The sequence below is a fragment of the Osmerus mordax genome, chromosome 7 (assembly GCF_038355195.1).
Source record: "Osmerus mordax isolate fOsmMor3 chromosome 7, fOsmMor3.pri, whole genome shotgun sequence".
In the NCBI taxonomy this organism is placed as follows: Eukaryota; Metazoa; Chordata; class Actinopteri; order Osmeriformes; family Osmeridae; genus Osmerus; species Osmerus mordax.
The window spans coordinates 10,651,590-10,679,164 of NC_090056.1; the positions used below are offsets into that span (position 1 = coordinate 10,651,590).

The 27,575-nt window shown below is 52.3% G+C and overlaps 1 protein-coding gene across 5 annotated transcripts in view; it reads right to left on the reverse strand.

The window, feature by feature from the left end:
* The window catches only part of LOC136945512 (serine/threonine-protein kinase WNK2-like), a 35,307-nt gene that overhangs the window by 2,627 nt on the left and 5,105 nt on the right, over window positions 1-27,575 (reverse strand). For 2 of the 5 annotated variants that reach the window (XM_067239388.1, XM_067239385.1), the window contains exons 3-28: window positions 20,670-20,842; window positions 20,208-20,428; window positions 19,950-20,107; window positions 18,644-18,732; window positions 17,911-18,130; window positions 15,738-16,017; window positions 15,503-15,621; window positions 14,204-15,124; window positions 11,973-13,418; window positions 11,799-11,837; window positions 11,057-11,245; window positions 10,361-10,831; window positions 9,886-10,185; window positions 9,691-9,740; window positions 8,919-9,081; window positions 8,707-8,823; window positions 7,485-7,655; window positions 7,027-7,078; window positions 6,606-6,704; window positions 5,551-6,281; window positions 5,145-5,199; window positions 4,950-5,011; window positions 4,135-4,781; window positions 3,669-3,898; window positions 3,186-3,413; window positions 87-391 (exon numbers count right to left, since the gene is read on the reverse strand). In XM_067239388.1, the coding sequence (XP_067095489.1) occupies window positions 87-391; window positions 3,186-3,413; window positions 3,669-3,898; window positions 4,135-4,781; window positions 4,950-5,011; window positions 5,145-5,199; window positions 5,551-6,281; window positions 6,606-6,704; window positions 7,027-7,078; window positions 7,485-7,655; window positions 8,707-8,823; window positions 8,919-9,081; window positions 9,691-9,740; window positions 9,886-10,185; window positions 10,361-10,831; window positions 11,057-11,245; window positions 11,799-11,837; window positions 11,973-13,418; window positions 14,204-15,124; window positions 15,503-15,621; window positions 15,738-16,017; window positions 17,911-18,130; window positions 18,644-18,732; window positions 19,950-20,107; window positions 20,208-20,428; window positions 20,670-20,842 (7,536 nt within the window). The remainder of the gene's footprint in view (window positions 1-86; window positions 392-3,185; window positions 3,414-3,668; window positions 3,899-4,134; window positions 4,782-4,949; window positions 5,012-5,144; window positions 5,200-5,550; window positions 6,282-6,605; window positions 6,705-7,026; window positions 7,079-7,484; window positions 7,656-8,706; window positions 8,824-8,918; window positions 9,082-9,690; window positions 9,741-9,885; window positions 10,186-10,360; window positions 10,832-11,056; window positions 11,246-11,798; window positions 11,838-11,972; window positions 13,419-14,203; window positions 15,125-15,502; window positions 15,622-15,737; window positions 16,018-17,910; window positions 18,131-18,643; window positions 18,733-19,949; window positions 20,108-20,207; window positions 20,429-20,669; window positions 20,843-27,575) is intronic. The other 3 variants (XM_067239386.1, XM_067239387.1, XM_067239389.1) reach the window with 3 other exon arrangements.

Below are 27,575 nucleotides of genomic sequence, written 5' to 3' on the forward strand. Positions count from 1 at the left end.
TTTATCATAGGAAACAGTGAATGTTTTCACACAGTTGTGATTCAGTACAATGTGAATTAATGTGTGGGCCTCTTCATGCCAGGTACCTCCTGAAAGGCTCTTCCTAGGGGCATGGCTCTGCCCTCTAGGTCTTGCTTATGTCGCTGTTGCTTGATCTGGTTCAGAGAGGGCCGAGGTTGATTGGCTGCTGCAAGTGTCTCCTTTGTCCAGTCATCTACAAGCTTGTGCAGGTCATCTGTGAACATGCCTTTCTTGTTGTTGCTGTTGTTAGTCTGAACCTGAACGAGTCCAGAGATTGGTTGGGGGGACTGTGGTGGGCCAGCCCCAGCAGCTGATAATGGCTGAGGTGGATTGGAAGCTGTTTGAGCTGCACTGGCACTGTGAGAGGACCCTGGAAGACAAAGAGCTTCTTAATCTCTACCCACTTCAAACCCTTCCCAGTGAATCCATTGGCTGCTGTAAGGTCTACAGTTAGCCATTATCAGCCTGCAAACTCAAGCCCAAAATGACTTGTTTCAGTAATATAAATCATACAAGTCCTTTACTATGGAGTACAGGACTATCAATCTTTGAGAAGACCTCAAGGCCTCTGGTTGGCATGAGAAAACTTGTTCAAAGTAAAGGAAAAGCCTCCAAGTTGAATCCCATCCAAAATGCAGACTTTGCCAAGAGCAAATGTGCCGGTTCTAGACATAACAGCCAAAGGATTCCAGTATTGTTTAACCCCAACACATTATTGTTGAAGCCAATCGCCAATCAACAGAAACCATTGTTACTTAAAAATACAACCACAAGACATTATTCAGCATTCAAAGACACATTGGCCAAACATTGCCATGCACTATAAAACCAAAACAATGAGGTGACTTGATACTCTCGTTGTGAAACAAGGGCCTGACATTTCAACAACACACGCCATGATTGTTTCAGTTCCAAAATTGTGAGTAAAAAATACATGAAAAAATATAAATAAATAAAAGGCCATTCCAACAGAAGAAAAAAAGGTTGAAGACAGATAAAGTAGAAAGTTAATTAGATAGTTACTACTACTGTGCTCTTTGCCTAGACATAGTCGTTTCAGAGTGGACCCTATAAAGAGGCAGAACAGCACAAGACAGAAACAGTTAGGCTGGGACACACGGCACACCACATGGCTGTGGACAAGCTGCTTCAAAGCCACACACAGCTATCAAATCAGTTAAGGAGAGAGGAGGAAAGAGGAGGAGAAGGGGTGTTTAAATCAGTGAACATAAATGAGACAGGGCAGGGTGGGGGCGATTAGGCACACAAACTTGTGCAATCATTCCAAAACATGAGGAAAAGAAAAGGAAATTGAGGGGCCTACGACAGTGATAAGCTCTTGGATCTGGTTACATGGGGTTGGAGGAGGCTGCTTCAGCGTTGGACAGACACCCTCACATCCTGTCCTTTCAGATGACACTATCCTGTTCCTCTTTTGATTTCTCCAGTTGTCTGGCTTGAAATATATTGCCTTGAAATATTGTATTGCATACTGGAGTGAGTTGGACAGAAAACCTAAACGAACAAAGCTAGCACTTGAGCTTTGGTAGGGCTTAAATTGGACCAACTCAAACAAAAGCTGTACTCTATTTGAGGCTCAGAAGACACAGCCAACATAGACCTGATTCTCCAGCCTGGCCATGAAGTGACACTCAAATTTCCAGACTGCTGGAACGCTCAAATTCTGTAAAACAGTTTGTCAGTATGTAAAACATAAAAAGGACAAAACAAAAAATCAAAGCTAAAAGAGCACAGAGATAGAAGGCGGAGCACGACAGAGTCAGCACTCATCAACACATGCAGGTAGAAGAGGAGAGGAAGTGGAAGTAGAAATATTGATGATACAGCCCTTTTTTGTCCAGGAGAAAGTCTCCATCACTGCCCTGCCTTGCGCTTGCACCATGCACATCCACTCCGTCCAAACAGGATGGACACAGAGAGAGAGAGAGAGCTCCTTATGTACTCTGGCCCAGCAGGCTTTTCTGGGACAAGGTTTAGTTGGGACTGGGGAGAAAGGGGGCTGGTTGCTATATGGTGTATACCTGGCTGAGCCAGATGTTATAGAGTTGAGTAAACTAAAACACACACACACACACACAACACAAACAGTATGATACAAAAGCTTTGGCACGAGCACACACGCACGCACTCTGGGTCCAGATATACCCCTGGCCTGTCCATGTTTGGAGTGGACAAGCTTTAGCCTTTAGCATACATTATGTTTTTGGAGTCTGCTTGTTAAAGCCAGAAGCTGCAGTGCACAAAGCGTTTGTATGAAGTGCGAATTCAACCACAAATACAGATGCTTTAAAGGCTAGGGGCGAGGGGGGAAAAGACAGACAACGTGGGCTTGTGTCCAGGGGAAGGAGGGGGGGGGGGGGGGGGAAGAGTGAGGGGGGTGAGGAAGACGGTCCACTTCATGACAATATACAGAAAACAGGTCTGGTTTAGAGGAACGTAGAAGAGGTGAAACAAAGAGGGAAGAGGTATGAGATGAGTGGAGGAAAAGTAGAAGAGAACAAATACAAACAGATGGACAGAGACACGGGTCCACTGAGGAATCTAGTGCGTGGTTTGCTACTAGATTTATAGGTGACTCTCTCTGACGATTGGTGGTAAACCGTCCATCCTGTCAAAATCAATATAAGAGGGAAGAAGAGAAGAAACAAGAGAGAGACACTTGTGTAAAAGTGCACAGAGACTGGGATTCAAACCCCCCACCACCAACAGCACCAGCACAGGACGGACAAAAGGTCAGAGACACACAGACTCCGGGGGAAGACTCCTGATGTTCACTACAGGACAGGTTATCATCAAGCACTGAGGAGAGACCAGCTTTACCCTCTTCTCACATCAACTATGGAGGTGTTTCCAACAGATGGAACAGAAACCTTTTCTGCCATCCATTGTGTTGGGATGACATTAGGCCAATGCTTGTGTTAAGACAGGCATTATGAGAGGAAATGTGTCAGTACTTGAGAGAATAATTGTATAAAATGTGTGCCGTGTGTAAATTATTGAACTATAGAGCCAATATATATTTAATTTCAATGTCTTTCAAGAGTTGTTTTGCAATCCTGGTATCCATAAATGTATGTACAGTATGCGTATAACACAAGTTTCTTGGACTGCGCTTTGGAGAGGTTGTGCGAGTGTGTGTGTACCTTGGCCGGGACCTGTATTGGTAGTCATGCTGTCGCCGTGGAGTGCTGCGTAGATGTTGTCTGAAGAGAGCGAGCCCTTGAGGGAGCATGGCTGCTGGGTCTGGACCGGCTCAGGGGCTGGGATGGTAGCTGACGTGCTGGAGCTGCTGCTGCCACTGGAGCGGGTTGAGCCGTCAGACTGAACAGAGCTTTTGGCTGGAGAACCAGACGAGCTGGCTGCACTCTCACCTGTGGTGGACAGAAAGTAGAGCAGGATGAGTCAGCCAGCCCATATAAGCTTGTGTACGGGCGAATCACCCACTCCTAAGTATCCTTCCAACTCCCTGACTTGTTCCACGATCTCAGACTGGCAACCACGTCTCATTCGCACAGCAACTCACTACCCCGAGTCCTCGAACCTTCATTATTCACACAGCAGACAGATTTCACTTTCTCACCATCTCTTTTTCATGTTTAAGAACTCGGACCCCCTCCCTGACACACCTTTCCTCTCACCCGCGGTGGTGTTGAGTTTTTTTTTGAGCTGCTGCACCATGGGGTTGAGCAGCTTGCCCGTCTTTAGCTTGTGTTTGCTGGACCTGCGTCTACGGCCACTGGGGGGCGCCGCATGCAGCAGGCCAACACCAGGGGGCAGAGTTTTACCCAGCTCCTTATACAGGTGCTCAATCTCGTTCCTCTGGAAGGCTTGCAGCTCAGAGATCTCCTTCGTGTGTCTGTCGAGGAAGACCAGGGAGAGACAACGACAAAGCAGAGGGTGTGTCATTCACCTCTCGGACATCTCTATTGGCTTGACATCATTTCAAAAGGTTACCAACACAGCTAAACCAATGCAAGGTTTTACAGGCAACACATCTGTAGTTGTCTATGTGAGTGTGGGGGCTGTATTTCAATGGCCTTATTTTGACGCACTGTTTATGTGTGTAACTGCTGTGTGTGCGTTTCTACGTACTTTTCTCTGAGTCTTTGCAGCTCCTTTCTCATGTCTGCATCCTCAAACTCAGAGTCGTTGTCACTGCTGACATACGACGACTGAGCGTGGCCTCCGGGTGGCGAGGGGGCGTGGCCGTTCAGTGCCGCAGTCTGCCGGCTCGGTGAGTCTGAGCTTGGAGTGCTGTTGCTGCGGCCAGTCCGACGCAGGAAGGCCACCGCCCTCTTCATGAGGTCACTTCCGCTGTGCTCAGAGAGGGCGTGTGCCGGGGGTGGGTCATGGGCAGGGGGAGGAGCCAAGCTGCTACTGTCCTCCTCCCCCGAGTCAGAGTACAGGCGGAAGGAGTAATGTGTGGGGGTGTCGATGGTTTGTGCCCGAGGTATGTGGGTGGGAGTGAAGTCGGGACTGGAGGTGTCCCGGTAGAAGTTGGGGGGGGCAGAGTAGCGGTTGCTACTGTGGGGTTTGGGGCCAGCCTCGGGCCCTTCCTCCGCTGTCACCACTGAGAACCTGCCGACGGCCACACAGCCCTGGCCCCTCCTGGCCCCCGGCTCGTTGGGGGCGTGGGACCCCCCCGAGCCACTGGAGGGTGCTAGTGAGCTGTTTGAGCTCCGGCCCCTCCTGGTCTTCTCCAGACGACGGACTACATCCGGGGGGGTGGGGGGGACGATCTGGGGAGACGGGTGGGAGGACAAAAGAGGAAAACAACAAGAAAGGAAAGGACTTGTCAGATCATGATCACACGATGCAGTGCACTGAGATGCTGCATCACGTTAATATCGTTTGTACGTTCAGAATGCTGTGTAAAGGCTAAGGAGAGGTGTTACCAAGTGTCTTACCTGAAAACGGCTATTTGAGTCGTGTGAGCTGGAGTTGTCGTTATCCAAAACCTTGCCAGAGGCTGGAGGAGGAGGAGAAAAAAAAAATATATATATATATATATATTAATTCATACAAAAACTGCTCAACATACAATACAGGAATGCTGGAGCTGTCCAAACACTTGTTTAATGTAGTCAGTCTGTGTTCATTACCAGGTACTGCAGAGTCACTCAGGCCCAGGCTGTCTGCACGCTCGGGAATCTGAGGCTGAGACAGAATGGGACAAGGATCTAGTCAGTCTGTTCTAGGTGGGAATGAGACAGTGTGAACTCACTAGTCACGATCCTGCTCGGACCCTGGTCTGTCTGGACAAGTTTGGCCTCACACACAGCTAAATTGGCCCCCGTCAGGACATGCAGTTGAACTTGCGATGGGTGCAGAGCCTAATGGAGTAGCTGGCTTGTGTTCAGCACTACTCAATCTCCTCAGTTGTAAATGCTATATTAAGCTCACTGTGGTACATTAGAACGATCGATAAGGAACCAATATTACAGCAGGAATTTTAACAGAGAACTATCAGATCTCCTCGCGCACACACACACACACACACACACGTACCAGCAGCTCTCCCTTGCGGGCCGGTCCTCCCTCCCCGGTGGCCTGGCAGTCAGACACCCCATCTGTGCTGGAGCCCTGGGGGTCTGATGCTGTGCTGGAGGGCTGAGAGGGGACGTACTCCTGGTACAGCAGGTTCCTCAGCTTCTCATCCAGGGTCTTGATGGTGCGGTCCACAAACTCCACTCTGGGGGGGCCCTCTCCGTCAGACTCCCCTGGACCTCCACCCCCAGAGCCCCCTGGCTGCTGGGAGGACCCTGGGACAGCCTGGTGGGCTGGACTCTGGGGTTGGGAGGTCACAGTGCCAGACGGGATGGGGGTGGCATAGGGCTGCTGGAGGACTACTGATTGGTGGGAGACCAGAGGAGGGGGTGGTTCTCCACTGGGGCTAGCCTCCTGATTGGTTACGGAGGAGGCTCCACCTGCTCCCTTGTGGCCCAGGGTCACATCTAGAGACACGGGCGGGACGATGGGGCAGCAGGGGAGGTCAGTTACCATGGAGACTGTGGGGATGCAGGGCTCGTCAACAGAGAGGGAGTTGTGGCGGTCAACAGTGACAACAGTGGAGGCTTTGGCTATAGAGGGCTGGATGTGCTGCACCCTGGCCTTGCCCACCTGGGGCTCCTGAGGCTGGGCTGAGTCTGCAGGTGCAGAGGGGGTGGAGGACACTTGAGCAGGGACTGGAGGGGTGCTGGAGCTGGACTTGACTGAAGATGAGGCAGGACCTCCTGATTCTGGGATGCAGAGACGGATAGATAAGAGGGAGTGGGACCTTCTGTGCACGTCAGTCAACAACTATTACATCATCACTTGTCTTCCCAGCCCCCCAAACTCTGTCAGAGAAGACATGCCTGCAATGTAGCAGTGAGGAATTATACAACCGACCCCAGATTCCACAACACACACACACGTACGCCTGACACACGCATCTCAGTTTCTAAACACACATACATCACAAAAAGCTGAAGTACACCAACTATCATGCAAAATAATTCTATACCGACACTAGGATTCAGCACTTTCTGTTGGTCGGGTGTGTGTATTTGTCCGTGTCATACCCTTGGCTGTAGAGGCGTGGGCGGGGCTGGGTTCTCTGTCTGGAGTGGGCGTCTCAGCCACGGGGCAGATGATGAACCAGCGCTTGCCAGTGTGGAGGACTGCCAAGGACACAGAGACACACGGGCTCAGAAATACATACCAGCTAAGCAGGAAACGGACCCCAAGCAGGGCAATAGGAAGGAGGAGGCCAGAGCGATGATGGGGTGACAGAGAGAGAGACAGAGACATGGCGTGAATGATGGTGGCAGATAAACTGCCAAAGTCATGACGTCTTCTTTATCCTATCATCTCCTCCGCCTCCATCCGTACCCCCCCCCCCCCCCCCCCTCCCCCCAGGCTGCATCTGCTGCTGCTGGAGGGCAGCCAGGCTGAGGCTGACCAGACACACACTGAGGGGCGCGGGGAGAGCACAACACTCACCGTTCTGCTGGTAGACCAGCTGTGGGGAGTTGGGTGTTGCAGACTTTACACACTGAGGGCAAAAACACACATTTTATAAAGTGCATGGGAGACTGGTGCATCAGCGGGCTATCGATAGACAATAAAGCTTAAAAGGGTCTTCTTAAACAAAGTCACAGAGTTGGCTCTTATGGCAAATTGAGTTAGTGGAATGAGTCATATCAGCAACTATATTTATTTGTTTATTTTTTGGCAGGAGCCTTTGGCAGCTCTGCTCACAGTGTAATCCTAAGTGGAGGCGGAGGACGCAGCAGAGACCGTCTGCAAGAAATAACAGCTCTGTCTTTGCTGTACATTCTAGCTCCTCTTCTATGCTGCCTCCCTCCAATCTTCACCCCAATGCCAATCCTCCAGACGCTCTGCAACTCCGTCCCCTAAACCAGCTCCACCCGTGTGCCCCTCCTCCCTCATGTTCTCACCTCTCCCCCGAGGGGGCCAGCTCCCTGGCTCTGCTGAGGGCTGCTCCCCTGGTCGGAGCCCCTCTCCCCCTCGGCGTCCTCGCTCAGCATGTCCTCGGCCTTGTCCACAATGTCCTTCAGCTGGTCAATGAACATCTCCTTCTCCAGGGGCAGGATGAAGTCATTCTCCACCTGAGGGTAGGGAGAAAACCGAACTAGGACCACCGTTTCCGGGTCTTTAGGTTGTGGTTTTCCTATTTGAATCCTAGACTGCACTGCTGCAAGACATCAGAGGCCTTTCGGCTGGACCGCAGTAGTTGGCCAGAACGGACCCGTACGCTAGTATTTTGTACAGAATTTCTGATGCCAGAAGTCAAATCTCAAGATTTAGGGTTATTAAATATTCATCTGACTACAGGCAAGGGTTCCCACCCAAAATACAAGAGGGACTTTAGAGAGAGTGAGAGGGGGGGGGGGGGGGAGAAGGGGGTATTTTTTGCTGCAATGCAGAGAAGAACAATAGTTTCACTAGTCATGATGACAGAGCACCTCTCTCTCAGAGCACCTCTTTCTCAGAGCACCTCTTTCTCAGAGCACCTCTTTCTCAGAGCACCTCTCTCTCAGAGCACCTCTCTCTCAGAGCACCTCTCTCTCAGAGCACCTCTCTCAGAGCACCTCTCTCTCAGAGCACCTCTCTCTCAGAGCACCTCTCTCAGAGCACCTCTCTCAGAGCACCTCTCTCAGAGCACCTCTCTCAGAGCACCTCTCTCAGAGCACCTCTCTCAGAGCACCTCTCTCAGAGCACCTCTCTCTCAGAGCACCGCTCTCTCAGAGCACCTCTCTCTCAGAGCACCTCTCTCTCAGAGCACCTCTCTCTCAGAGCAGCTCTCTCTCAGAGCACCTCTCTCAGAGCACCTCTCTCAGAGCACCTCTCTCAGAGCACCTCTCTCTCAGAGCACCTCTCTCAGAGCACCTCTCTCAGAGCACCTCTCTCAGAGCACCTCTCTCAGAGCACCTCTCTCAGAGCACCTCTCTCAGAGCACCTCTCTCAGAGCACCTCTCTCAGAGCACCTCTCTCAGAGCACCTCTCTCAGAGCACCTCTCTCAGAGCACCTCTCTCAGAGCACCTCTCTCAGAGCACCTCTCCCTCACACATAGCTGTCTGGCATGGGCCTCGCTGTTTAACTACAAAACCTCGTGGGTGAGTCTTATATGATTGGACTCCCTCTTCCTGAGGCTGTACCATGTAGGTGGCGATCTCCTCCGGGGCATCTCCATCCAGGTCAAACTTGAAGGTGACCATCTTGTGGTTGTGAGTCTCCAGCTGGCATTCCACCATCTTATCTCCCGTGTTACACACCTGCACCAAAGGCAAGGCCAAGTTTCGCCCTGTTTATCACCAGCTAGGGAATCTTTAGCAAAAAAGCCTGTAGGTGTGTGTGTCCGGGTACTCACGTTGAGCATGCTGAGTTTGGGCCTGCTGGTCTTCTCCTGGCGTGAGGAGCGTGTGCGCGTGGATCTGCGGTGGTGCTTCCGGATCCTTCCTTCGCCCTTCCCGCCGTGCGTCCCCTCGTAGCCGTCGCTCATCTCCTTCCCCGAGGTGGCGTCTGAGTTCACACTGGGCCACACAGAGGAACCAGGTCACGTCACCACAGAGGCTGGAACGCTGGACACATTCCAGAGGATGACAACCTCGGAGGGCGCGTGTTATCGAGGCTCAAGGAAGAATTCACTCCCCATGAACGCCTCGGTAATGACCTCTAACAGTTGCTTTCGAAAACAAAGCTGAAGATGAAAGATACATGGGGCACAGAAAACACCCCGATACAGTTTCTGCTCTAGAGGATATTGTTTATTAAAATCTGATCTAATGGGAGTTTAAATAAAAGAGCCTAATTCCATTGAAACCCCAGAGTTTGTTGCACAGATCAAATAGATAACTTTGGCTTCCTCCCTCTTCATACAGCCACGTTCCCTCAGACACTCCATTCTCTGGACTAAAAGTGCCGTCATATCCATTGGACAAGTCTGGGCAGCTCTGCTACCACCCACTCACCATCTGAGAGAGAACCGCTGCCATCCAGCAATCTCTCCATCATCATAACACCAAACCTCTGTCTCCCAGTGGGCTGGGACATGCCCTCCACCCGAGCCTCAGAGAGCACCACCCCTTTCTAAAGCCACATGAATCCCTCACAGTGAGAGGCCCCGGCAGACAGACTCATACCTGTCATGGGTGTAGCTCTGTCCTGATGCTGGTTTCTCCGATGCGGCATCCTACAAAGCAGACACACAGTTTACGTCAAGGAGGGGGGGGGGGATTGTCAGGAAACAAGGGGGGTAAAATGAGGCCTGTGTGGAGTAGAAAGAGGGAAGACCAAGGAGAGACAGGGCTGAGAGGGGGCTGGAGTCGTCTCCATACCTCCGGGTTGGGCTCTGCGGGGGCCTGTCCTGTGGGAGCGCTGGCCTGGTTCTGCTGAGTCAGGCTGCTGCTGGCAGCTGCAGCAGATGAGGATGATGATGATGTCTGCGGCGCTGCAGGCTGGCTCTGGGCATGGACCGGATGCTGGGCCAGGTGTGGGTTCTGGTTGTGGTCCAGCTGGCTTGCTGCAGTGGTCGTGTCTTGTCCGACTGGCATGGGAGAGGGGAACACTGCAGGCTGGGTGGGGAGGGCTGAGGGGCCAGGATCTGGGTGGCTGGGATGGGCCTGCTGATGGGCCTGCTGATGAACCTGCTGCATGTGCACAAACAACTATTTAGATTAAGACACACTAATCATGTGCCCGGCAGGACACAACAGCACACAAGAAAATGCATTTTACAATCTGAGCAGTAGAAACAACAGTGCCAATTCAGGCCTCTTGATAACACACCGGACCAGCAGCTCATATATTTACCTGTCTTAGAGGCTGAGAGCTGGGGTCAGGTAAGGGGGCTGGCTGGGGGACGGTGCACCGCGGCGGGGCAGGACTGGGGTGTGTGAGCGGTGTAATATGCAAAGCAGTGGATGGGGCGGGGATGAGCGCGGGCTGCGGATGAGGAACTTCGGTTTGAAAGCTCTGTAGCAGAGCAGAGGGGTAGACCTGCTGCTGCTGTGGCATAGGGGGCACCACCGTGGCCAGCTGGGGTGTGGGGGAGAGGATGAGGGGCACAGGGGCCGGGGGAGCAAGGGCACTGTCCATGTGCAGGGGGGACAGGGGGGAGACCGAGGGGGGGAGAGTCTGGCCAGGAGAAAGGTAGATAGGAGCCAGAGCTGGAGCGAGGGAGGAGGCGGCGGAGGAGGGGTAGGGCTGGGAAGGGGGGCACGGGGGAGGATAGGAGGAGTCACACCCAGCCACCACCTGGATGGTGGGATATGAAGCGGGAAACTGGGGGAAGGAGAACAGAGGGAGAAAAATAGGCAAAAGAAGAAAGGAGGATGCTCTGGGTAAAGAATGTCTGTATACAGATACTTGACTAGAACTAGCTATTACAGCAACTCCAATAGCATCCGCCCCACCCACAGCCAAATACAACTGAAGTAAACATCAGTTCTGAGCAGAAGAGACCGGAGAGACGTCTGGGGCAGTGTTGAGGGCGGAGCGGAGGTGTACCTGGGCTCCATGTGGAGCGGGCAGAGAGGCGGAGATCTGCAGTGGTTGTAATTGTGGATGGACAGTCGGAGCCAATGAATGCTGGGGAGGGGCTTGTGCAGGCAGGCTGGATGACGATTGGTAGACATTCTGAACGAGGGTTGTCCCACCTGCACCATGCTGTGGCACACTCTGACCAGGAGGGAGACTCTGCACAGACAGACAGACAAGAGACCGAGACAAAAACAGAGAGAGAAGAGAGAAAGAAACAAAGAGAGAGACGGAGAAAGAAGAGAATTACAGCGAGGGGAAGTTGGATGATGGCTGAGATCCCGGTTATATCTCTCATTTGGACATCTGTTTTTCCTGCTATTCACCCGCCCGGCTCAGAATGGTTTCAGATTTCCCATCCTGTCCGTGCGGCTGGAGTCAGATAGCATCTGCAGCGCACACACAGCCACAGAACAGGCCTGCAGCGGACCCAACCGTTATTGTTGTTTTCATTACTCCTCCATTTCCTTCCAGTTTGGCCAGGGTTCAAAGACACCGTTTAGACGGCTCTACTCCCTCTGTAGAAACGGCTGACCCCTCACAGCTGGGCCTGACACAGCTGGGGCCAACACTAACAGACTAACCACGCTAGTATGAGCGGAACACAAAGTGTGTGAAACGCCGAGCACTCCTCTCTCTCTCTGTGGAAAAGGTACGATGTAGCGATGTGTGACGGTGCGTGTTGTGACGGTGTGGTGTCAATTGGTTCTACCTGGTTCAGGAAAGCTGCAGGGTAGAGATAGGGTTGGAACTATTGAGAAATACAAACACAGGGACAGAGAGGTGAATACCCAACTCAGAATGAAAGGGTGTGTGTGTGTGTGTGTGTGTGTGTGTGTGTGTGGGGGGGGGGTTTAGACAGTCAGTCGTTGCGGGCTCATCTCACCTGTTGGGCAGGTGGGAGGGAAGCCGGTTGGTTGTGCTGTCCAGTAGTAGCTGCAGGTGGCAAGCTCTGGTGATGACCAGCAGGTTTGTTCACTGGGTAGGACTGTGGGGCAGCCATCTGCTGAGGAGGACCAGGGGGGGGCTGATAGCTCTGGGCCCCTGCAGCAGGCGGTGTACACATGTAGCCTGCCGCTGGCACAGTCTGCTGGGGAACATGTGAAGCTGAGGGGGCGTAGCCCTGGGAGCCAGGGTTCTGTGGCCCTGCTAGGGGGGCCGCGGGGTAACTCTGCAGGGTTGGTGGTGGCAGGGCGACTGGGGCTGAGGAGGAGTAGCTCTGAGGCACAGGAGGCTGGCCTACCTGCTGGATGACTTGAGGAACTGAGACCTGCCCTGTCTGTTGGGCCTGTAGACTGTTTTGGGTGTGTTGAAAAGAAGGCTGTCCCATTTGTTGTTGTGGTTGTTGACTACAGGTCTGTCCAGTGGGCTGGCTGAGTTGCTGCTGGATCTGGGTCTGTGCAGCCGGATGGCTGTGCTGCACTGTGGCCTGGGCCATCTTCTGGCTGTGCTGCTGTTGAATAGGCACCTGCCCAGTCTGTTGGCTGTACTGCACTGGTGTAAAGTTAGCTATATTACTAGAGCTCGGTCCAGGCTGCTGACAAAGAGGTATGACTGGAGCTGGGGCTAGGATTGGGGCTAGGGCTGGGGCTGGGGCTAGGGCTGGGGCTACGGCTGGGGCTAGGGCTACGGCTGGGGCTAGGGCTGGGGCTAGGGCTGGGGCTACGGCTAGGGCTACGGCTGGGGCTACAGACTGTGTAGCTGCAACGGAGGCCTGGGCAGGGAACGGCTGTGGGGTGGGGCCCCTCGTGGAGGCTACAGATGCATAGCTCTGTGTCTGCTGTACAGAACCCACTGGAGTGGTGAAGCTCTGTGCAGTTGGATGCGGAGGCTGTGCTGCTGCTGCTGCTGCTGCACACGCTGCAGGTACAGACTGTTGGAGGGGTGTGGCAGTGGTCTGTTGTAAACTTGGAGGGTAGCTCGCTGCAGGCTGAGTCTGCCGAAGAGCGGGAGCCACAAAGCTCTGTTCGGACGCCGTCTGCAGGACTGGCGGCGCTGTGTAGCTATCCCCTGCCTGCAGCTGCTGGAAGGCTGCCGCAGAGTACCCAGCCGCCTGCTGCTGGCTCTGAGCCGGGTAGCTCTGCGCCGCCTGAGTCTGTGGAGGAGGAATGTATGGTGTAGAGTGACAGGCTGCAGCTGGGTCTGTGTAGCTGGCTGTGGGGGCAGCGTGCTGGAGGGCTGCTGCTGCTGAGAAGCCGGCCGAGGCGGAGGTGTGCTGGGCAGGCCGGGGGGCCGAGGGGTAGCTGTGTCCGGGCTGGAGGTGCTGCAGGGCCGGGCTGGAGCACAGCAGGCTCTGGAACGATGGATGGTTCTGGAGCACCGCAGAGCTGGACTGGAAGGACAGACAACGTGTTAGTACACAGACCCTCCAAATGCCAAAGCAATTACCTTTGCTCAGTTGAAATCCTCTATTAAGTATGAATGAATGTCTTCCTCGGTCTATTGTATTGACTTCTGAAATAATACCAGACGTAAATACGGCTATGAAAAACACAGGATGCCAGTTATAATGAACAATGGATAAATGCGTTTGAAAAACATCCATGGGAGAAATGAAAGCAGGACGAGACAGGTGGACAACAATAACAGGAGGGAGGGAGAGGGAGGAAGGAAGGGGAGGTTAGAGAGAGGACAGCCCCCATCCCACCCCCCTGACTGCTGCAGCCAACTGCACATCCTGGGTATGCAAGTCAAGGGAGGGGCAGAAGAAGCAAGCGGATCCGGCGAAGAAGACAGCTGTGCACATTTTTGCCATTGGGTCAGTGAAGCAGAGAGAAGACAATCATCAGGCCAGCTGGAGCTGGGAGAGGTGGTTAGTGTAGTGTTCATCCAGAGGCCCGGCCCCACAGATCACCATCAGACCCAGCAGGAGCAGGCGGAGGGACTAGAGCTTTCAACAGTGGTGAAAGGTCAGAGGGCAGCAGGGTGCCCTCCCGTGGCAGCACTAAGAGAGACAGCCCTGAAGAGGCAGGGGGGGCCAGAGAGAGCAGATCAGCTCCATGCAGCACAGAGTTGGGCCTCCTACAGGCGGGGAGGAATAACCTCTCTAGTTGGAGCCCAATAGAGAGCAGTGTAGACTACAGGGACTCCCGAAGCCCGTGGCTCGGTGTGACCTACCACTGCCATGGCCCCAGTGGCTCGCTGCTCCCCAGCACAGTAACTGGCCCTGCGGTCCTGGGGGCGGGCTGGGGGGGCCGTCTCCCCACCCAGACTGACGCCTTTCAGGAGACCCTTCAGACTGCCGTCTCCATAGCTATGAGCAGGCCTGTAGGTGGTGGGCAGCTGGAGCAGGGAGGGGCCCTGGTTGGAGGAGGCGAAAAGGGGGGCGGTCTTGCGGTTGATGATGTTGAGGAGGGACTTCTGGAACAGGGAGAAGTCTGAGCAGTCACTTCCCGCCCTGACCCTTCCCGAGCATGACGGGGTCGCCCCAGGGAGGTGGGGCCTGTGGGCGCACGCACACAGCTGAGGCAGCACGGCAACCGGGGAGGGGTGGAACCGCCCCTCCCGCGACCTCAGCAGGAGCAGGGAGAGGCAGCCCTGGCACATGTGGGACACGGCCGGGGCTTGGTGGCGGTGGGGGGAGCTGAGGCTGTGGAGCAGGCTCAGGTCAGAGTGTCTCCTCCCCCTGGGAACGGGCAAAGCTGGGCTCTCACGCGCGGCCTCCGACGCCTGCTCCATGGAGGAGTCACTATGACGACGAGATACTGAGGGAGGCGAGAGGTGCAAAAGGGGAAACGTCGCGCTGTGGGAGGGGAAGCCGTCTTCTGCCTCGGAGTAGCCCTCGGAGGCGCTGGTGTCTGATTGTTCGTCGGTTGGCGACGAGGCGGGGCTGACGGGCTCAGAGTGCTGGGACTGGAAGAGGGTGTGGAGGTGGGCCATGTGGTGGCCCCTCAGCGTGTCAATGACCGAGGTGCTGCCTCTTCGCACCCCCACGGCCAGCCCCGCCCCCGACCTGAGCTCCTGACCGGGGGGCCCCGGCCCGCCCCTCTCACATGACCTGGGCCGCTGAGAGGGCAGGCACGGGCCGCTGCGCTGGCGCTGATGTGGCACAATCCCCCACAGGTAAAACATGTTACTCAGTCACACGTGTACAAGCAAAACACAGACAACTGGAGGGGAATGGATACGGATGAACTGAAGGACCCAACAAACATGTGGAGTTTTAAAGATATACCGGATTTGAGGCTTGCTGTGCAATATGGGTTTGTGTGTCTATATTGGGACATCCGGTTCAACCATATGCGCATGTACAAACATGCATGAAATGCATCTAAATCAGGATTGATGTGCTCATGTCCAAATTGATGCGTGTTGCATACATGCATATTAAGGATCCTATATGTTCATGTTTATGTTAATGACCTGTGCGCGCGTTGAGTGCGCGAGTCTATGTGTATGTTGCTGGCAGACACCGACCTGCTGTGTTGCCATGGAGATGGGCTCCAGCAGGGACTGGTAGAGGACACTGTGCTGGCTGCTGTGGGAGTCAGAGTACACAGTGGAGCCCAGACCGCTGTCAAAGGTGCTGTCTGCTGCTGAGACACAGGGGAGAGGAGGAGGGGCAACTCATTACACACACACACACAAAGCCCATCGCCCACACATCAGGTGAACCACGCCCGCGTCACAAGGAAGGAGGGGGGGGTCTTACATGTGACAGAGGTGGTGCTGGTTGGTAGGTTACACAGCCGGGCGTGCTGGTCTGCCTCGGGCTCCTCTGGCTCCTGCAGGGGGGGCTGTTTTCCTTGTGTTACCCCACTGGAGGTGCCCTGGGGCGGGGCGCCGTGGGCCCCAGGCCCCCCCTCCGCCTGCTCCACCGGCGGTCCAGCTGATACGGTCCTCTCCCTCCTCCACTTTATCAAGGCCACACGGTCCCTGATGGACTTCCCGACAATCTTGGCGTCACTCTCGTGGAAGAAGCCAGACTCCACCTGACAGGGAGGGGGAGGAAGTGGGGCTTGAGCTCGAGTATTTTTAGACGTGAATGTGCGAGAGACAGAGTGCAAGGGGATGGAGAGGAGGAGGAGGGAGCGAGAGAGCGCAGGGAGAGAGAGCAAACGAGAACGACAGAAGAAAAGGAACAGGGCGTCTATTTTAAAGAGGTGAGTGGAGGAGTCCTCAGCAGCTGGGTTCAGGGGGTTCACAACAGACATAACACGGCAAGTCAGACCTTCTGCTGACAACAACATGGAGACAACCAAAGGAGCCTGGAGAAAACCTAACACACGACTGAACAACTTTGTATGAGTCTGACTGAACGGACCTAATTCGCCAATTGAACTTAAACAGGAATGGACAAGCTAAATATATGATGCACTCCATAAACAAGTCCTCAAATAGAAAATACCAGCATAATGAAAATGATTTATGTTGACTGAGTAGGGAAAGAGCATGACCGGAGACAAGAGAGCACACATATGAAGATGAAGTGCAGCTCCCATGGTGCCAGCCTGCCTGTGTCGAGTCATCAGAGCACGGCCAGGAGTGATCTGAGACTGGGAATGCTGACCGTGCAGCCCATTGTGTCGGGCTCGATGCTCTCTCTGGCCGGGGGCGATCGTTACTGCCATACCTGAAATGTCCTGCTGCTCTGACCAGCCCAGCGCAGGCAGATAGGAAGAGGGAGGAAGGCAGGTCAACCGACCTCAATAACCCTCGCGAAAAATAACAGCTGGATATGCGGTAGGGTTGAATGAATTATGGAAGCAAACTCACAAAGTAGCTTCAGCCCATTGACAAAATCTCCCTAAAACAGAACACGTTCCTCAGACGTGGAAAACTACTCTACCACCCCTACTGGGGAAATCTAATATGATATTGGATTTGGATAAAGGAGGCTGGAAGGAAAGATATTAAACATCTTTGTTGTTTCTAAATGAAGGACTATGGGTACACTCTGGCCACAAAAAGGTCACTGCTGAAACTCCTTCACTTCATCTGCGACTGAGGCCCAGTCTCCTTCGTTATGAGGCAGTCTCCTCTATGAGACGCAGTCTCCTCTATGAGAGGCAGTCTCCTTTATGAGAGGCAGTCTCCGTTATGAGAGGCAGTCTCCGTTATGAGAGGCAGTCTCCGTTATGAGAGGCAGTCTCCGTTATGAGAGGCAGTCTCCTTTATGAGAGGCAGTCTCCTTTATGAGAGGCAGTCTCCTTTATGAGAGGCAGTCTCCTTTATGAGAGGCAGCCTCCTTTATGAGAGGCAGTCTCCTTTATGAGAGGCAGTCTCCGTTATGAGAGGCAGCCTCCTTTATGAGAGGCAGTCTCCTTTATGAGAGGCAGTCTCCTTTATGAGAGGCAATCTCCTTTATGAGAGGCAGTCTCCGTTATGAGAGGCAGTCTCCGTTATGAGAGGCAGTCTCCTTTATGAGAGGCAGTCTCCGTTATGAGAGGCAGTCTTTCAGGCAGTGCCAGACAACAACCCGGGGAAGGAGAAGAACACATGAGTCTACAGACTACATGAAGCGTCAGTGTACAGTCTATGTATGCTGCCTCTCTGGACCAGGCCCTTAGCAACGTGCCTTATCTGATAGAGGCTGTCGGAGAACAACAACCAAACAGAAACGTAAAAAGGGTGATTAGAGGAGTCCTGAAAGTTCAGACTGACATATCGGCCAATCTGCATGTGGGCGCATTCCCTGATAGTGAGATAGGGGCAGTGTTGGCACACACGCTGCCAGAATCTACACTGAGCTCTGCTCCCCTCCAACAAATAGCAACTGGAAAAACATGGCGACATCAGAGGTTTGATAGCTGTGCCCATTTCCCCGAATGCTGAAACCAGTAGGCCTAAACTGAGGCTCCACGGTGTCTGTGGGAACATCTCACCATCTCCTGGGCCACTCCCTCCGGGACCTCCGTCTCCAGGTCGAAGGAGAACTCGATGGCGCCGCTCTCCTTGTACTTCCCCTTCAGCTTCTTGGGGTCCTCCACCCACAGCTTCAGAGCGATGGATGCCTTCTTCCCGTCGTCCTCCTCGGCCAGCTCCACCCTCACGCCCGTGTCCTCAGCGAAGAAGGCGTGGTTCAGCAGGTCCTTGATGGAGTACCTGAGAGAGAGCAGACCACGACAGACCATCTCCAGCACCATGCAGCCACATCATCGACATGCTCCGCAGAGCAGGGGTCGGCATGGTCATCATTTGTCTCAGGAGATTCAATAAGCCTAATCGAGTCGTGACATCCATGCAATAACAAGCCTGGAAATATGAGACATGTCAACCTTACAATTCTACCAACCAAAACGTTATGCCATACATGTGAAATGGACGACATAAGCCCTTATTCTAAGAATCCCAACGCTTTTATAACCTCCAGCAAGGGCATAACTGGCACCTAATCATCTCCCAGGATGAGAACTTGCCCAAAGGCCTTGCTTTCCTCTCGATATTAGAAACTCTTTATGTAAGAGAGTGGAGGACGTCCTACAGATGGGAGCAGATAGAGCCGTTGCTGAACGGCCGGCTGTCACCGTGGTGGCGTGGGAGCACGGGGAGGTGTCCGGGGACCAGAGGTCACCTTGGTGGCCTGGTACCGGACACTGTTGCATTGCAGTCACTCACCGCTCCTCTTTTTTCTGGCAGATGCACTCCCCAATAATCTCCTTGATTTCAGGGTCCATAACCTTGTTGTAGCTGGCAGGCTTCACCCCCTGGAGGGAAGAGGAAATGAAATCACAACATATGAGGACACGGCATAAGACCGTCGCAGGAACGCACGACAGGCCAGACCAAAGAGGCTTCTGAGGAGACAGGCACAAACCAGTCATGTCGTAACATGGTTTAAGTTTGCAGAACTCAAACTAGGGCACAATGTTTTAGGAAGTTCTATAAAGCATTAATTAACATGTTCTAAATCACAGCTAATAGCGCCACATTCACATGTGTCAACATCACCTGTCAGATTTTGAAAGCTTCAAACTTGACACTTTCCACACCTTTGGAGTAAAAAAGATGTCACTGTCACAAGACAGGCACTTTAGGGATGGTAATAGGTGTTGGGAGGAGCTTACTCTGGGAGTAGCATTAGAGAGCTATTAAGGCTTTATCATGGCCCTTTGATACGGAGGCTATTAATAGTGTGGTGTGGTCTCTCCAAGGTACTCAGATATACAGAACAGTAAACAGAAAGAAAACTGGTGCTGAGCTAGCCTGGTAGATCTAGTTGGTATTGACAGGAAGAGGAAGACGCAGAGGTGTTATCTGGGAGTGCTGGTGAGTCACACCAACGTGTCTGCCAAGTCTGCATCCAATCAAGATCCAGGCTATACTGTGGACCCCCGCATGAAGAAACTTGCTGATCTGGGGAAATGTTTTTCTTTTCTCAGGTGAAATGAAACAGAGCAAAGCCTCAAGGCCTTCTCTAGGAGAGGGGACGGTTTGGAGTCCCTGAGTGGGGACATAACCAGCGCTGGCCAGTAAGAATAGGAACAAGAGGAAGAAGTGCTTATTCTCCAAGACAGCAAACAAGTCTTCTTGATGGATAGGAAAAGTGGCTTAATTCTCTGCCTTAAATCCTGATCACATGTTGACTTTCAAAAACGTTACCATCTGATGGAGATTAATAAAGACCGGGTCATTCGAAGGTAAACCCTTGGTAACGAATGTCAAACCTACAAGAACAACATGAAGTATATCTGACCTCCGCCCAGCCATCCAGACTCACTAGATTCTTTGAATTATTGAAAAACAGAGGCACGCACACAGTCACATGCTATCCTGTACGTTCTCACATGACAGCAGCTTACTGACCTTATACCTTCACATTTTTGACGACTGCTGTTAAATTCTTTGACGATTTAACCTCTAGAAACAGCGCTACTAACAGTGTGTTTGTAGGAAGACTTGCAGGTGTGGTAGCTGGACTCACGCTGGTGACTTTGCGGTAGATCTGGGCGGCGTTCTGGCACTCGGAGTAGGGGTACTCCGAGGTGGCCATCTCCAGCATGCACATCCCAAAGGCATACACGTCCACTGCCTCGTCATAGTGCTCCTCGTACATCTCTGGAGCCATGAACTCTGGGGTGCCTGAGGGTCACGGAGGGAGGGGGGGGGGGGGGTAAAACAGACACGTTATGTGTACTCTCTCCTCACATGAGTTTGTCATAGGTCTTTGATTTGGTCTTACCAATAACACTCTTGGCAAAGGAAGCCCTTTTGAGGGTTGCCAGCCCCAGGTCTCCGATCTTGACGGAGCCGGTTGGGCCGGTGATGAAGATGTTGTCACACTTGAGGTCTCGGTGGATGATGGGCGGGGTCCTGGTGTGCAGGAAGTGGAGGCCCTTGAGGATCTGCCGGCACCAGCTCCTCAGCACCTTGGGCTTCATCACCTTAAACCTCTTCAGGTAGCTGCAGGGCCATGCACACACAGCAGGCAGGTTAGGGGCCAGCCTCAAATTACACATATTATTATTTTTTTTGTTGGGGGGGAATTAACAGTGTGTTTAAGATAGTTTACATTTGTATTTTTGTATTTGGACCTGTCCCTTTGCAAAGGGGACCAGTCCCTTAGCATAGTTTGTATTTGTTGTATAAAACCGAAGCAGATGTGTGTTTGCGTGTCTGTTGGTAATTCTTCAAGGACACTCACGTCTTCAGCGTGCCTGAGGTCATAAGTTCCGTCACCAGGACGATGCACTTCTTCCCTTTGAGGGGGGACTCCCAGAAATCGTAGAAGCGGACAATGTTTGGGTGCTGGAGACCTTTCAACATCTCCGCCTCCTCCTTAAAGCGCTGACGCTCAGCTTTGGTCAGTTTCCGGTCCTGGAAGGTTAAGGTGAGGGAAGAAGGGGGAAAAGAGGAAATCAACACCAGAGCCTATTGAAACCAAGGTGGGAGGGACTTGTTGCATTTGCTTTTCAAGAACATCCAGATGGGATCGTGAGTGGTTGCGTGCACGTGCCTCCCCTCTTCCCTTGATCCCTCGAGCTCCAAGTCTGTCTGACAGACATTTACAGCTCACTAATGGGATCATATAAAAGCCCCAGACGATCTCAGTCCCAGCTGAGGTATCCAGGACAGAGGCTGGATCTGGCAGGCAGGACCTGCGCTTCGACAGAAACCAGAAAAGAAAGAAAAAAAGGGCTCTTTCTGCTTCCTGCGAGTATGAATGAACAGTATGTGCCAGTGTAGAGGCTACTCGAGTGAGGAAGACTGGAGGACGACAGTCATGGCCATCCCTAGGGAGGACACAAGCATCTGCAGACACACCCTCATCACATGGGAGGGGGCGGGGGGGGGGAGCAAAGGTTGCAGTTTGTCGATCCCTCCTGCTCTCTTGCTTGCCTGCGCACCTCCCCCACCTCCGCAATCTCTTTCTCTCTCTGCTCCCCTCGTGTGAGCCACTCCCTTCAGCATACCCCCCTCCCCAGCCTTCTCTCCATCCCAACGCTCTTCTCTCCATCTTTCATCTCCCTCTCCATAAACACGTTGGAACGCCTCAGCAGCCTGGCGTGCGGCTGCCCAGCGGGAGGCGCGATGACGTCCTGCAGGAAGCCTGGGTCTCAACGCGTCCTTACTGTGATGCTGCTCTCAGCGCCAGCCCACGCTTATGTAACACATACATCGGAACATATACGGGCATTCACACACGCATAGCGTGTCCGCCCGCGGCACGGGGTCGCACAGCAACTCCAGCACGGACCATCACAGAGAAGGACGCCATTAAAGAGAGAATCTAATAAACATCAAACTGAGAAGGCCCTCGCTCTCCACTGACATATTTAATTATTCAATCAGCTTGTGAGGTGGGAAATAGAGGAGGAAATGAAAGAGAGTGAAAGACAAGTAGTCCAACTAAATGTAATTGTGTGCATATGTGAGAGGATAAAAATCGAACGGGCCTCAGAGAAAACAACAAATATAGATGTGCAGTGATGCAATAAGGAATGTGGTGAGGGGATGTGATAACGCGAGATGGAGTGCTCTATAGTGTGTGTTTGAGTGTGTGTGTGTGTGTGTGGGGGGGTGATGTTCTTCCTGCACTCCTCTCAAGAACTATAAATAATTCAGCTCTGCAGACAACCTAACCCAGCTCAGCCTGGAGGAGCTGAGCTGGGTTAGGCGGGGCGGGGCTGGGCAGGGCTGGGGCTGGGGCTGTCCCTAAATGCACTTCACTGTGATGGAGGATCCCTCCCTTGAGGCTGCAGCCCCCTAAAAGAATCCTGCACCTCCCCTCTCTCCACATTCTCCTTCTAGGCTCCTGCTGTCAAACCTTTCTCACCATCTAGGCATCATCAACCTATGCTTTTGCACTGCACCACAACATGGTATCTTGTACATTTGTATTTTTTGTAATATTTGTATTTTTGTATTTTTATATTGTAATTTACGGCAACTTATATTTATCCCACTTAGTACTGCTAGTTTATGTACCCTTAGTATAGTTAGTCCACATATTTAAATTTTAGGTATATGTTTATTGTATGCACCTTCCTGCCAAAGCAAATTCCTTGTCTGTGCAAACTTTCATGGCGAATAAATCCCTTTCTGATTCTGATAAAACCCCTCCCAGTCTCCCCCCCCCCCCCCCCCCTCTCCCAGTCTCCCCTCCACCCCCCCCCCCCCCCCTGAACCCACATCACCCCATCCTCCTCAGTTTCCTCTGCTTCTCTTCTCTGCTTTCCCTTTCAGCAGACACCGAAGCTTCTGCATAATTCAGGCGTCACGTGCCGACTCAAAGTGTTGCGCACAGCATGCTAAGATATACAGACACGCTAATGAACATCACACCAAACCACCAATAAGACTTTTCACCTATTGTGTACAAACTCTTCTCCGGGTCTAACAAGTCTGTCCAGTTCAAACAGCAGGTTCGTACAGAACGAGCTAGCCTACAGACACACGCGTGGCTGCAGGACACGCACCGCTGGATGCCCTGTTTCACGGTCCCCAGCACAGCCGCCCTCCACTTGGGCCACAGGCTCTGTCAAATGAATGGTGACATCAACATGAAGTCATCTATAAAACCGTGCTGCAGACCACTGCTCCTGACTACAGCTGCGTGTTTAACTCTATTAGTCAGAGACAGAGCCCACACCAGCACACTCGGACACAAAGACCAGAGAGGATGTGGGCCACACAGGAGAGCAGAGACCAGACCACATCAATTATCTGTGGAAAACTGACAGTAAGGGGAAATTGAGCGTTGCGTGTGGTGGCCATCCACATGGAAACATTTTCAATATGTATACAAATGTTCCTTGTGCTACATGTGGAGACAAATGGAGACCAGAGAGAAGGCATCCCTGTGTGATAGTGTGGTTAACTGACCCAGAGAGAGGCACCGTGTGTGATAGTGTGGTTAACTGACCCAGAGAGAGGCACCGTGTGTGATAGTGTGGTTAACTGACCCAGAGAGAGGCACCGTGTGTGATAGTGTGGTTAACTGACCCAGAGAGAGGCACCGTGTGTGATAGTGTGGTTAACTGACCCAGAGAGAGGCACCGTGTGTGATAGTGTGGTTAACTGACCCAGAGAGAGGCACCGTGTGTGATAGTGTGGTTAACTGACCCAGAGAGAGGCACCGTGTGTGATAGTGTGGTTAACTGACCCAGAGAGAGGCACCGTGTGTGGGGCTGGCCTGTCTGTCAGGACAGGCTGTCTTCCTGGAGCATCTATCATGGGGACATATTCCACACACTGTTCAGCTGACACATGTGCACCCACACACATGATTGATGTGGTTCTCTGCCAGAAACCTTTATGAATACTGCTGAGGGGCTTGTGTATTAAAGCTCTCTGCCTCCCCTACAGTGCTCCCCATGCAGAACAGGACATTCCCATATTGCTGTGTGAAGGCAATAAAAGGCACCACAGTGTAATTTACCAAGATGAATCAACCTCATCTCACACCGGAAATTAAGGATGTGGAAGTCTGGTTCACAAGATGGGTTCACACAGCACATAAATAAAACGATTAGATGCAATCAAGATTTGAGCCTAACTTAGTACATTGTGGACAAACTATGGTTTGGTTCTTATTCAACAATCCCAGCCTTCAGTTTGTAATGCCTTTGACCAGATTATTATTTTTCAGGCTACAGCAGAGATTGCCCAACATTTCACCTCTCCGGTAAGTATTGAGAGGGTATACCAGCACAAGGCAGACAGCCATGGTTGGGACACGGCCCCGGCATTGATCAACACCACGGTTGTTTAATTACGCCACCACAAACACACGCAAAAATCAATGGCCGACTTGGCCTTCCGTCTGCCCTCATCATCTCAGGATTGTGTGGCCAATCGCTGTTCTTCTCCTCTTATCCCTCAATTAGTCTGGCCTTCTCCTGGTCTGATCCCTCGCTAAGGACCCTCTGGTTAGCTGCATCTGTGATTAGTTGAATTTAAATAAGAACAATGGTATGAGAGGGATTAGACACATTCAAACATCTCTACTAAGAAACTTAATATGTCACAACATTTTTAACATGGAAATCTGGGCTTATAGTAATGCCTCTAAACACAAGTAGGCCTAACTATGCATATGGCTCCATTATTCAGGTTGAACCATCCAGAGGCCTTTCCTCACGACACCTCAGAGCAAAGGAGAGGGTTCTGTCCAGCGCTACGTCAAATGACTGATCTCAGTACAGTAACAAGGGAGCAGCACCGCAGTAACAGTATGGGCTGATCCTGGACCGGCTCCACCTCTGCAACATCCTGTCCCATCTGTCATCCAGTCCAGGAGGGGGGAGGCCCGAGGCAGTGGCAGCCTGTCTGCTACTTATCTCTGTCTCCGTGCTACGGCAGAGCAGCGGAGCCCTGGCACTGAAGCAGGGCTTCTCTTTAATTGGCGCGTTGGCACCCAGGGTGGCATGGTGAATTATTGAAGGCTGGGGATGAGATGGTGAGACTGCAGCAGTGAAAAGCCAACAGGAGAGGAGGAGGAAGGGATATTTTAGACTTGTGCACGTGGCCAACTACTTGGCCAAGGAGAGCACCGAAATGCTGACTAACCAGCAGGGCCCATTCCACTTCAGGCAGAAGAAGACATGGAAAGATAACAGCATCGTCACATTGAGGAAATGGAAGGCTTTTTTAAACAGGAACTGAAGCGTGTATGGGTGTGTGTTGTATACAAGGGCTACATTGCAACGGTGTTGTGCAAGTGAGTGTGCACGTGTGTGTGTGTGCGCTCACGTTTGCGAGAGATGTGATGTTGCGTGTAGCCAGGATTAGGAGAAGCAGGCCTCCTGTAAGCCTATTTCCTGTCACAGGCAAAATATGGAAGCTGACGAACAAGCGCTGCCATTGACAGAAAGACAACCCAACAAGTATGGGTGATAATAAGCTTTCCCTTTCCTCCACAGGCTAATGCTACTTGCGTAATGAGTTCAACAACCAAAGGGTCACCGTCTGAACAGTCTGATTACATCTGTGTCAGAGAGAGATAGACAGCTAGAAGGCTACTTGTGATAGACAGCGGGAACAAGAGAGGATAAGAAAGGTGTGGGGGGCATTTTAGACCCAAAGTCCTCCTTGTGAGCAGTGCGAGTTAGCAGGAGTGCCTCTTAACAGCTGAGGCAGGACTATCTCCTGGCAGACACATATGGAGTGGGGGGAACGGAGGCTTTCCTCTTCCTTCTCTGTGATAGCGAGCACAAGAGGGCGGCGCTAAGGCTGCACTCTCTCCAAAGCCTCTTCCAACACTCCTCAGCAGGCAGCATCTGTGAATGGGATCAAACCAACGACCCACCAGCCCACCCCCACCCCACCCCCCTCCACCCGCCACACACACACACACACACGCCTCTCCTGGGGGTGGCTTTTACCCTTTACCCACGCAGCCCCAAAATCGAAACAAAATGGAAATCAGAGCTTTGTCATTCAGAACAGTCAGTTCACGTGTCTCTCTAAGGAATACTCGGGGGGTAGGGTGTATGGCATGACTTACAGGATGTGATCAGTCTACCCATGCAAGGTGGCCCGCTGGCCAGTTGAGGTTGACTTTAAATGATCCAAATGGAAGCACTAGTCCTCATTCAAACTGCTCGATTGCTAACCAGCCACTACAGGTGGAGATGTGTCTGTCAGAGGAACCAGACGCGGCTAAACATGGACCATGACAGATGGTGGTGACATCCTCCAACTCACGCACACACACACACACACACACACACACACACACACACACACAACGATCCACATTAAAACCCAGAGAGGTTGTAAATAGAACTGTCCAGCAACAGTGGCTAGCCTAATAACTGTGGTGCCATGACGCCAAAGCTAGTGTGTTCGCCCAAGTGCTGATGACTGCTTTTAAGTCTGACTGAGACATCTGCTCCGGAACCACAATCAGCCGACTCAAAGAATCCTTCAGAATATAATGTACCCTAAACCTGTACAGACCAGCGTAGACCAGGGCAGTCCAGCAGCGGGCTAGCATCAGATAATTGACCCAGCTTTAAGGACAGAGCTCCCCGAGGTGTGTTCTAGTCTGCTGTGGGACTCGTCCTGCCAGAGGGGCTGGGGTGGCAGATTGAGCTGTCCTGATCTGACCCACCGCCGACGCCTCGCTTTTTTTAGGTGCTGCAGTGACGCGGCACAGAGCCAGAGAGGCAGCCTAGACTCAGCACAAGCCCCCCCGCACAGACTACACACTCCCCCACACACTCCCCCACACACTGCTACTGCTTAGGGGCTGGAGTTACAGGTTCTGCATGAAAACGTCAGGGATGCCATAGGTCTTTCACACATTAATTCTTTTAGCCAACAAACCGAGGGTTTTCGATACCTCAAAACCTGCCCTGATGCGCTGCAACGGGAGAGTGGGAAACATTCTTCTGTTCTCGGCTGCTACTGTTCAGACAACCGGTAGATTGCTACATTTACATTTAGTCATTTGCTGCTGCTTAATGTGAACACTAGTGTCTTACTAGTGTAGAATTTGTGTTTATGCTTCGCATCAATGACACGGGATCGTTTGCTGTTCAGGCCAGTCGATGCATCAATACAGAGACGGAGTGCACCACAACTCCCCACAGAGCAGAGCAACGTGACACAGACTCCCTGACCTTCCTGGACGACACCACTGAAATCACCCAACACCGACATGCATCAGCAGGAGGACTATGTCAATCTAAATACAGGATTATGGATTTGACTTCGGCCTGACACACTTAAACTGAATCCATTCACCTTATGCTATTATGTAAAGGGCTCAATGCCACTGACACCAACCATATAGGACCATGTCCCCATACCACAGGGGCTCAGACCAGGGTGCTATAGAGAAGTTCAGGAAAGGTACACATGGAAAGGGTTTCCATTATGCCACAGCTTGAAATGACTAAGGGGCTCAAAAACTCCTACTGAACCACTACTGATGCAACAGCATCTGTATTCTCATCTGCCTCTACAGGTCTAACGCTGTGACTGTTCTATGGGCTGGTGAGGAGGGCGTTTCCCAGGAGGCTGCTCACTGCACTGAGGATCTGCAGGGAGGGGAGGGTAGGGAGGAGGATGATGATGATGAAGGTTAGAATGGGGAAGGGCC